The sequence below is a fragment of the Scomber scombrus genome, chromosome 14 (assembly GCF_963691925.1).
Source record: "Scomber scombrus chromosome 14, fScoSco1.1, whole genome shotgun sequence".
In the NCBI taxonomy this organism is placed as follows: domain Eukaryota; kingdom Metazoa; phylum Chordata; class Actinopteri; order Scombriformes; family Scombridae; genus Scomber; species Scomber scombrus.
Genome location: NC_084983.1, coordinates 25367879 through 25379738, shown reverse-complemented (window position 1 = coordinate 25379738; position 11860 = coordinate 25367879). Strand labels below are relative to the sequence as shown.

Below are 11860 nucleotides of genomic sequence, written 5' to 3'. Positions count from 1 at the left end.
TCGGATAACCGGAGGCCACCTCTGTCTGTGGGGCCGTAGAGACACGGGGGGCGACGCAGTATCGAGGCGGTGAGCCCGCAGTTCCGCGCGGAGATGCTGAATATGTGGAAAGTCAGAGAGCTGGTGGACAAAGCGTGAGTACCGAGAGGCTGTGGAGCTAACCGCTAACCGGCTCTAACCGGGCAGCATCAGCAGCTTTTACCGCTGACAGAGGAGAGGATACGGGCCGTGACGTCACGGTCGTAGCCCCTCAGCTGTTAGCTCCGACTACCTGGCTAGCTGCCAATCATCTTACTAGTGGCTTAAATAGAAATGTGTGTTTTCACCCTGGTTTAGTTAAATGCACCTGTCGCCCACATTGCCGTGCACGGGCCGGGCAAAATTCAACATCACACACCGGAGATGAATTTGTTTCCGATGCAGCACGAAAGCTAACCAGTTAGCTAATTCCGCTAGTTTTGCTAAGCCCAGCTCGGCTGTGTTATTATCGGTGTGCTGTTTCCGACAGGGCTGCTGCAGAATCACGCCCTGTCCCGCCCTGCTGAATCCGCCACCTCCACTTGGCATCCACCTAACATCGTGTAACCCTACTAGAAAGAGCTAGATAACGGTATCTTGATAGTAAATTACCCCATCACGTTTCACACTGTAGCTACACCGGTATAAACGAGGCCCTTGCCCCCCCCCCCTGATCCGGGACAGGTTGACACAACAAAGCAGAGACAGATCATAATGGAGTAGCTAATGCTGGTGTTGCAGCCTATCACATGTTTGTCTGGACAGTGCAACCTGTGCATGCTCCTGAGTGCTTTGTCAATACTGTTTGCTGCAAGTATAGTGTAATTTTACCCCAACACAGGGTAACAGCAGCTTCCTGCCCTGCTGAGGCAGGTAGACTTATATGAATATATGCTGAGTAAAACCCAGACACCTTCAAATTGGGAAGATGCACTGATGCAGAAACAGTCCTGGTTTTACTCAGCAGGGTAGTCGAGTTAACTAAGCAAATCTGCCTCTTGAAACAGGCCCCTTCATTTAATAACGAAGTACAAAACTTGTGCATTCGATGAAGATGACACCATTTAATAAAGGCTGGATTTGTGGAAGCTGAAAATTAAACTTTAAACATTTTAACGCAGCATTACAAAAACAGTTACATTTAAAAGCAAGACTGGTTTTTTTGTAGTCCAGTTGTTAATACAGCAGGGTTCACTGTCTCTCTACAACAGGTTGAGTAATTTTAATATTATTGAGTCCTATTTTTTACCAAACTATCTCAACTATCTCAATCTTTGCTGGTGTATTTTTTTAAAGGCGGGGGTTCAGGTTGCATTTTGATACAAATCCTGCAAACAAGCATTCAAACTGTACTTATTGTACCAGAACAACACGGAAACCTTAAAAAACACATAATTAAAAAAACACTCTGCACTGTTGCAGTGAGGGGTCAGTTTGGCACAAAAGTGTATATGTTTTTGTTTTTTCTGAGACAGTACACATAAAATTGGCCTCGTATATCTTTTAAATATAGATCAAGGTGATGATTTACATAGATATGGCCAAGAGGAAGAGGGAGTTGCCCTCAAGTCCTGTTCTATATTTTCTACATCACATCTTTTCTTTTACACTTTCTCAAAAACAACATAACTGTCCAAGCAAAAGTAACAACAGGAATACCAACATGAAAAGGAATATTATATTTCACTTTATCTGCTTAGTTTGAAAGACCATTCTCCAGTTGGAATCGTCTTTTAAAGGACCAATTATACCGCAAATGTCATAAGGGGAAAAAACGAAATGAAGATGTAAGATTAGGGGTTATAAAGAAGTAACAGACAGAGAACCCAGCATAGCTCAGACGGAGTAATAGACACCAGCTCCCATCAGCTGTTGGTTGTGCCTGGCTGGGCATCATGAATACACCATTATTGATCTACCTCGGCAGAGCTGGCAGCGGTGGCCTTGCTTTTCCTGCAGATTAAGAGTCACACTATTGTGGAGCCTACGCTTCCTGTCTCCATCTTATCTACTGACAAAAAACAGTCACAGGCAGTTTCTGTAACATACAGATGCCTCTTATTTCCCTTCAGCGGAGAGGGTGGCAGACCTGAGAGGAGAATGCGACGGAGAGGAAAGGACAAAAGAAAAGAGAGTGACTGCTTAGGATTAAAGCACCGAGAGAAATGAAGAGCAGGAGGATAGAAGATGAGATGGAGGGTACAGATATTTTAAAAAAAAGGGGCAGATGAGAGGAGATGAGGGAGGAACGACAGGCTGCTGGAGTAAGATAGAGTGATGGCAGAGAGGAGAGGAGAGGGAGATGCTGCAGTGCTTTGGCGGTGTGTTTTGCCAGAAGTTTGTAGCAGCAAGCCGTGCCCATCACAAACACACACACACACACACACACACACACACACACACACACACACACACACACACACACACACACACACAAAGTAAAACAAACACAGCAGCAGGTGAGTTCACATAAAACAAAGAGAGCAGGAAGCAGATGTTGTTTATGGGGAGGTTTCGCTGTGTTTTCCTCGTTCTGTACACAAACACACAGACACACACAGACTGATATACAGGCCCTGCTCACCTCACTTTCATACACACACACACTAAAGCTTTTGTGTCCTAAACAGTTGAATATTTTCTTAAACAGTATGCTTGTGTGCACACACCTGCATGTCTTCCCTCTAAGAACTGAGGCAGGTTTTTAAAAAGCTGTCATTTATTATTCAGTGAACTTTGATTCTCTTTTTTCATCTGAGAAACATTTATTTTATTTCCCCACTCGATTTCATTGTGTGTTTAGCACGGCTCTCCACAGTTGCTCTTAGTTTGAGTGTGCATGAGTGAGGTGTTGCAATATGTTGCAAAAAGTAAACATCTGTGGTGTGTGCGCACGTGTTTAAATGTCTGCATGTCAGTCAGCCATCTTCACACAATCTATATACTCTCTTTCCGGAAATAGAGTGGAGTGTGGGGGGAAATCAGCACAGAGCATTTACTGATAACTAACAAGGCTGACTGTTTGAAAGATTGACAGTAATAAACATAATATATTTACCATAAACTAGAATGTAAAGAAATACGGTTTCACATTGTCTGAAATTCTAATGGTAATCCTAATATCTATTTTACATGTTTGTGTCAACAGCACCAATGTGGTGATGAACTATTCAGAGATTGAGTCCAAGGTGAGAGAAGCCACTAATGACGACCCCTGGGGACCCTCTGGACAACTAATGGGAGAAATAGCCAAGTACGTCGATTTAACACACGATAATGACAGATAGACTGTACAATGTGTCGTTACACACAATTAGAAATGACAGAAAAAAAAGTGATTCTGTTTTGGTTAATACCTTTGTTTGTGTGTGTGTGTGTGTGTGTGTATAGATCTACCTTCATGTACGAGCAGTTCCCGGAGGTGATGAACATGTTATGGACAAGGATGCTGAAAGACAACAAGAAGAACTGGAGACGAGTGTACAAGGTACGATCACACTCAGCGCTGTGTCTGTGTTGCATGTGCAGGATTTGTCAAATATGAGCTTCGTTGTGCCTGCTGTCGGAAACGCACATGAGCACAAGTTTATTGTAGCTAGATATTATTACACCGTTTTCTCTGCTTTTACCCTTGTGTGCTGTGTGACTGTACATGTGAAATGCAATGATTTCAGAGGGAACGATACTCTCTGTCATATTGGAGTAGCAAAAGCCAAGGAAGAGAGTGTTTGGATTTTTAGATCCTGTCCCGACAGTCTAACTGCTCGTTAGCCTGTCGGGGGGAAAACCTTTCACTTGAATTGTTGAATTAAACAGAATTATCTATAATTCTGTCTCTGACTCAAACTCTTCCTATATGTCTCCTTCTCCCTCTACCAGGCATTACTGCTGCTGGCCTACCTGATTAGGAATGGGTCGGAAAGAGTCGTAACCAGTGCCAGAGAACACATTTACGACCTGCGATCTCTAGAAAACTACCACCTCATCGGTAAGTCCCTAAAAGAAACTCTTTAGTGTTTTTTCTTTTTTCTTCTTTTCATGTCAAATTGAGATATCTTGCATACAAAGTATAAGGATTGAGACTTTGGGGAACATGAATATCTACACAAATTTCATGGAAAATTTGACGTTTAGTTTTCAAGAAACCTTGTCATTGACAAAAAGTTGGCACTAGATGAGGTCAGATATTTACCAAAATGTCATAGTCATACCTGTGTGTGTGTGTGTGTGTGTGTGTGTGTACAGATGAGAATGGTAAAGATCAGGGCATCAATGTTCGTCAGAAGGTGAAGGAGATGGTGGAGTTCATCCAGGATGATGACAGACTGAGAGAGGAGAGGAAGAAAGCCAAGAAGAACAAAGACAAATACATCGGAGTCTCTTCTGACAGTATGGGAGGAGGAGGAGGAGGAGGAGTAGTAGGAGGAGGAGGAGGAGGAGGAGGAGGAGGAGGTGGCGGCGGTGGTAGCGGCGGCGGCGGCTTCAAGAACTGTAAGAAACAGCTCAAACCAGATGTGGATTAAAAAGATAATATAATTTCCCCTATCCAAACCCACAGGGATTAAAATGCATGAAGGTAGAAGGCTATAGTTTAAAGCAACTTTTTGAATGGTATTAAAAAGTTAAACTAGAATTGTGTCTTAACAAGTTATTTTTAAGTAATGATTAATCTTTAACTCTATAAAATGTCTAAAAAGCTCCTCCAGAGCTCCCAGCACTCAGCATCTGTCTGTCCCTCTGTTCTGTCCGGTGCATTTATAAACATCTCACACACTCAGACTTAACGCTGCAGCATTGCTCATAGTGTATCTGTTTGATGGCAAATTTTCATGTTTAACATACAGCCAATGAGTTAGTTAGGAGGACACTGTCAGTGTGTGTGTATGTTTGGGGGGAAATCAGCGCTTTAACCCACATCGCTGCTTTTAGCAAACAGCTGAGTGGGCGTTTCTATATGAACAACACAGAAAAAAAAGGAGTTGTCCTCAAAAAATATGAAAATAATAATTTTCTGCAGCTCTAATCTTATTGTGTCTTGTGTTTATTATAGACCGTCACTTGTCATGCAGCTATATTCAGGTGGCTTCACACACAATTATCGATGACTGTATGAGCCTTTTAATGGATAGCTGCAAATTCACTATGCTTCTCTTTTTGTTCATTTCTGTTTCTCTTGTCTTCTTCCCTCCAGCTAATGAGCTGGATCGGAGTAAGTGGGATGAGGACTGGGATAAGAGCAGAGGAGCTTTCCCCTTTAGCGAGAAGCTCGGAGAGATCAGTGACAAAATAGGCAGCACCATCGACGACACACTCAACAAGTTCAGGAAGAAGGAACGAGACGACTCCCCCGACAGGATCAGGTGATCATAAACGCTGACAGTATCCATGTGCACATTTACACATGTTTATACCATGATCTGAGCAAATGTTTCTTTTAAAATGGTCTGAGGGTGTATGCTAAAAATGCTACATGCTTTCTTGTGCATTGTAAGTGTTATTATTAGCTGATTGGCTTGCCTATTTTAACGCAGAAAAAAAGATGAAATGATGCAAAGAACGACCCGCTCATTGCTCATCAGATGGTTTTATGGCTCTGTGCCATGTGTTTACAACCTGTGGTATCTTGGATTATCTATTACATAACACGATGACAATGCATGACAAAGTGCAAGCACAGACATTCAATCTCCTGTGCTGCTTCTAATACATCCTTTATATGGTTGCCATAGTGACAATGAGGAGGACCGAGCGTCAAGAAACGGTAGACAGGACACTCTTGAGTTCAAAGATGAGGAGGAAACTGTCACGACAAAGAGCATCCAGATCACACAAGCGACAGAAACCACAACCACCACCACACGGAAACGCAGCGGAGCGACAAGCAACAAGACTCTGGACCTGGGTGCTGCTGCCCACTACACTGGAGACGGGAGCCCTGAGGAGAAGGTACACACCACACACACACACACACACACACACACACACACACACACACACACACACACACACACACACTCCCAGATGTGAGTTAAATTTTCAATAGGACATGTTTAATCACTGTCTCTACTTCTCTCTCAAGTCTTCAGTCAGGCAGTCCTCCAGTAGCGGTTTAGCTGACCTGTTGGTGATCGACCCCTCAGCCAATCAGAGCACTGCGACAGGTAATGACAAACTGTAACATCACACAAATAAGGAAAAAAAAAAAGTGTCTTTCATTGTTTTACTCCTTTGATTTTTGTGTGTGTGTGTGTGTGTGTGTGTGTGTGTGTGTGTGTGTGTGTGTGTGTGTGTGTGTGTGTGTGTGTGTGTGTGTGTGTGTGTGTGTGTGTGTGTGTGTGTGTGTGTGTGTCCATTTATCCAGGTGGTAATCCAGACCTCATTGGTGGCTTTGCTGACTTCTCCTCTCCTGCGGCCTCTGCCAGCCTGCCAACCTCCACCGGTAAACTCTCTTAAGTCTTTCCCCTCTTTGCTCCTCCTGTAGCAGTTCTCATTGCTGAAATGTACCCTGTCAGAACAAGTCCAAACGAGGTCCACCTTGACAAAAAAACCTTGTTGTACATTCTTTATTTTGACTGTATTTATGAATGTTACAATCGCAATCAAACTCATCACTCGTATCTCTTGTGTCCAGCTGCTGCATCATCCAATGGAAATGGAGAATTTGGAGACTGGAACGCCTTCTCAAATCCACCTGCTTCATCTAGCTCTGGTCCCTCGCAGCCCACCACAGACCTCTTTGGCAGCGCCCCATCACCTTCAGCTCCAGCGTCTAATCCTGCTTCCATCCCACCTTCTGCTGAGCTCTTTGACCTGATGGGTGGGGTCAACCATCAACTAACCAATCCGCATACAACACTGAGTGCCTCTCAGAGTATGACTTTCTCCCTGGGAGGAGCGACGCCAGGAGCACCTGTTGCTATGACCACCATGCCCCTTTCTCGCTCTCAACAGGTAGGTTCGGTACACATCACAGGAAGGCCTAGTTTCCTGCAAACTGCAAGAAAACGTTGTGAATTATGCATTTTTCTGAATGAATAACCCAGAAGCTTCCAATGTGTAGTACGTAGTCTAATTAATAGTCTAAATTAATATTGCATTAAAGGAAATCTGAGCTTAATCAAAATGTTATGTCAGTGCACACTTTAAGAATGCTTTTTGCTCTGATTAAAAAAAATAAAAATAAAGTGAGAGATTCCAGTTTAGGGCTGTTAATTGCTTTCAGTTTGTCTTTGATTTTGGATTTGAGTTTTTTCTGTTTATGTCAGATATTGTTCTTGATTCTATTTTTGAAGCTCAGTGATCATTTATTCATCTCAATGTAAAATAATTATGATTTTTCTCAGAGTTTGGGAGGCATGACGTCTCAGCAGCCCATAGGACAACAGCAGAAGGTCGGAGGTCAGGGATCATTAGGGTCGACATGGTCCGACCCCTCTGTCAACATCAGCCTGGACTTCCTATCAGCAGGCCTCAACCCCACCAAGTCACCACCCACACTCAACAATATCATCCAGCAACAAGGTACGGTGCCGTACTATAATTCATTTTCTGTACTAATTTTACTCTTACTTCAAAGAGAACATATTAATTACTATGGTTTTATGTTTTGTCTAAACATTTTAAAGAGAGGATAAGTCAGGAAGTGATTAAGTGTGATATGTTGATGTCAGAGAACATTCAGAGTATAAAATGTTTAAATTAGACTGGTCAGATTAGAAAAAACAAAGCAGATTAAAGGCCCGTCCACACAAAGAACTATAACAATGACGATGTTAGTGCTCTGAAAGTAATCCCAACGATATCGTTCGCCACCATTGATGTGGTTATTGTTGTGGTGTGGACTCCGCCATCCAGTTGAGATAGAAGAATTTTTAAAACTATGTATTTATTGTTGTTGTTATAGTTCTTGGTAAGGACCTACCTTAATTCCTTCTTGTCCCTATGTGTCTATTCAGGAGTGCCTCCCGTCAACTTGTTGGCCCAGAACTTCGGAGGACTGAACCTCAGCTCCCCGCCCCATGTGACACCCATCAGACCACCAGCCAATCCCATGATGGCTGGTAATACCATGATGATGGGCATGCCTACGTCAGTGGCAACTGGCATGCCGGCTTCAATGACAACGGGTATGCCACCTTCGATGACCACAGGGACCATGGGAATGGGGGGACTTCCTGTAAACCAAGGCATGATGGGAATGAACATGAGCATGAATATGGGCATGGCAGCTCCCGTGATGATGGGTGGTATGACTGGCATGGGAGTGCCAGGAGTTGGTATGGGCCTCACACACTCCATCACTCCAGCTGTTGGTCAGCCCAAACAAGATGCCTTCGCTAACTTTGGCAATTTTGGGAAATGAAGGAGTGCAAATAATCGTGTGAGTGTGAGTGTGCATGACTGAAGTTTGGAGAAGGTGAATCACAGAAGGACTGCTGTACTTGAAGACAACTTTGCATGAATCTTCTCTCTCTGCTTCTGCTCTTTTTGGCGAGCCAGTGATCGTTCACCATCTCGGTCTGTTGACGTGATTTGGAGGCAGGGGAGAGCGCCCACTGGTACCCCTTACCCAGTGGTCACTTGATGTGTGAAATGATGTCACACAGAGGGCACCCAATGAGCAGAGAAGGTGCCAACCCACAGCCTTGAGTCATTACTTTCCTGCGATGAAAGAATTTTGTTCTTTACCTGTTTTATATATGAACTTCCATACATCCCCCCTTCGTTACAAAAAGTCTGTTATGACACCGAGTTAAAAATCAGTAAACTTGACTCAAATCAAAATGGCATAGCTGCCTTAATTTTGCATTGCAGCATGATATATGTTTTATATCATTTCAGTGAAATTAAGTCGCAGAAGTTAAGCCATTACATTATTCCCAGGGAGTGACTCTATTACTTTATCTCGCTTTTTGTGCAAACATTTAAACAGTTACAGTATCAGGAGTATACAGAATACATTCTCCACTCCTCCAACAGAGTGCAGGATGGGTATATATGGTCATAATTATTCCTCTTGAGCCATATTAGGGTAGATGGAATTGCATATTACAAGCTTTTTCTCTTTGTCTCCCCTCTCCTCTCTTTTCATCGGGCTTGTAGCGGTTTATACTAGACGGATGCACAGTAAGACACCGAAGGGTTTGTAGATATGTGAAAGACAACATGAGTGAAGCCTTGAACTTCTCAGGACAATTGTCCCTAAAATACTGTTTGGCTCCTTGTGTTATGTCACTTTTTAGATTCCTCTGTCAGATTAATGCCTGATGAAAGGGTCAGTCAGTATTGTACTCAGAATACTATTCACTGATATTTTCCTCTCTCAGATCTATTCTACTTTCGCATACAGACACAGTTTACTGAATAGCATTACAGAATAATGTTTTTGAAGCTCCAAGCTATCACTGGCAGGACACTGGCTGTGGGAAAAGAGGGGAAACAATCACTTATCTACAAGATTTAACATCACAATCTTTGAAATTTCTTCCGTTTTTAAAGCATTGCCACATAGCAGAATTTGGGGCACAAGCCAGCAATGCTCCTTTTAATCACAGAGTATTAGTTTGCAGCAAACATTTTTCATCTTGCAGCTAACTTAATGATCTGCTGGTGTAAAGGATGCAGGTCTACACCTCACAAACTGTGGATCAGAAAATGACTACCGCCACATTCAACATGGATCAGATAAGTTGGAGGAATTGAGTTGAGTTTTAATAAATGATTTCTCTGGCTAGTTTAGACAAATCGAAGGGGTTTGAGGGTCTTGAGTGAAGTGAAAAATGAGTGAATGAGTGTGTGTGACTTTGTGTATGGATAGTTTTCTTTGTTTGATGTGCAAACACAGCTAAGCAGAGCCTTTTGTCATTTTCTGAGGCAATGCACTCCAAATGACCAAATCTTTATTTTGTTATTCTCAAAAAAGATGATTCCATAGCTGTTAGTTTAATATTTTATTAGTTCACTTGTAAGGTTATGTTCATATGGGAGAGCTACTAATAACATTGTTTAGTTCAGAGGAATCATGTTTTTGTTTCTTTTTCAGTACAGCTAATTTCATTTGATTGTACTCTCTATTTTCTGTACTTCATTCGACATTAAATTAAATTATAACATTAAGTATAATGTTTTGTCGTTTTTTGTAAGTGTGGAAAAGTTTGTCCTCGTGGTCTTTCTGATATTTGCTTTACATTTGATCCTGGACAGGGCCAAAGCTACCATGCCCTCTGCATGTCTGAGAATTGGGGGTTTTATACACCAAGGGTGAGTTTACATTATGCAATTACAAACTAACCAATGGTGGATCATTTCAAGGCTGGTTCCATTATTTTTTTTAATTCATTATTTAAGGCGTGCAGGTGGTCGAGTCGTTAGAGTGCATGCCATATATGCAGCCGACCCGGTTCGAATCGCGACTTGAGGTCCTTTGCTGCATGTCACACCCCCCTCTCTCTCCCATGTTTACTGTCTGTCTACTGCTAAAATAAAGGTGTCTATGCCGGAAAAAATCTTTAAAAATGAATATATATATATATATTCATTATTTAAGATTTGACAACTTTAAGACTTCTACCGAGATAGGTAAGTCGGGATCCCGAGATAACTTTTTGTTATCTCGGGATCCCGACTTAGTTATCTCAGGATCCTGAGATAACTGGCATCTTTTTGTCATTTGACTTCTTTTTTTTTGGGGGGGGGGGGGTCTCGCCCAGGGCGTCATTCAAGCTAGAACCGCCACTGCATATTATTTGGTCTTTTAATTTTGTTGGAATTCATGATGTTTTGCCTTCTGCGTTAAAAAACTAGAAGCCTGAATGTTCACGTGTAATGTTATACAAAATATAACTTAGTTAGCTTTAAAATAACTGAATAGAAAAAAAGATCAATGCACTGGAGCCTAGTTGTCCCACATTAATCAATGTCCCACGTGGTCCTAATCCACCCTACTTAGACACTGTTCAGTTTCCTAAACGTTCTGTTGCCATGACAACAAGCGGTTTTTAATTCATCACAGTCCGGATCAAACAACACATTACATTCAAATCTGGCTCCTACGGTCCAAAAGTTAACACGGCAGTGGAAAAACAATGGACAGGTGGCACAGAAAAAGACACCGAGAAACTGTTGAAGAACGTGACCCCGACTACAGTCCGTATACCACCAGACCACCGGACCGGGACCGGCGGCTCTGTCAGGCCGGAGACGGGGGCTACTTTCAGAGGCTGAGCCGGGAAAACGCAAACTACGCGGCGGCACCATTTACCGCAACGTTTGACGCTGGAAACGGAAAGCTACCCCCTTTTTCTACTTTTTTTGACAAAGCCCTTCATCAAGGTGTATCAGCCAAGGTGAGTGATCCCCATTAGCCACTATACCTCGCAATTGGCTAGTTGCGTAAAGTGACGGTCTACAACTTCCGGTTTGAGGACGGTGGGGTTACTGGGGTCCACACAAGTAATAATTACATCATTATTCAAGACAATAGTGTACTAAAATGAATGGTAAATAGTGAGCAAAAGCAAACAATGAATCTATAACAAATCTACTAACAATAACAGAAACAATCACAAGTACCCAGTGGTGTAGTCCAGGGTATACTTATCTTTCAGTAGTATCTGCGAGCCAAATTGCCCATTTTCTTCCTAGGATGGTGAAGAAAGCACTTTTGAGTTTATCTGATTGATTTTGATGTGTGGAAGAGAATGATATGTGTTTGTTTTTTTTTAAATCTAAGGTGAAATATGAACAAGGATGCATTGTCAAATTCAGATCTGAAGTATTTTATTTAAATAAATGTTCAAAAAATAACTAAAACACCATGTTTGCCTCATTTATATTGTACATT

General features: G+C 42.3%; 1 protein-coding gene across 1 annotated transcript; it reads left to right on the top strand.

Moving 5' to 3' along the window:
* On the top strand, positions 1 to 10106 carry LOC133993785 (clathrin interactor 1-like). The gene is made up of 13 exons (XM_062432863.1): positions 1 to 134; positions 3167 to 3271; positions 3409 to 3505; positions 3898 to 4006; positions 4264 to 4436; positions 4506 to 4509; positions 5210 to 5378; positions 5748 to 5964; positions 6098 to 6179; positions 6380 to 6457; positions 6650 to 6969; positions 7362 to 7539; positions 7974 to 10106. The coding sequence occupies exons 1-13, from the start codon at positions 94 to 96 to the stop codon at positions 8378 to 8380; spliced, it is 1980 nt and encodes a 659-aa protein (XP_062288847.1). The 5' UTR covers positions 1 to 93; the 3' UTR covers positions 8381 to 10106.
* Positions 10107 to 11860: the final 1754 nt, after the last annotated feature.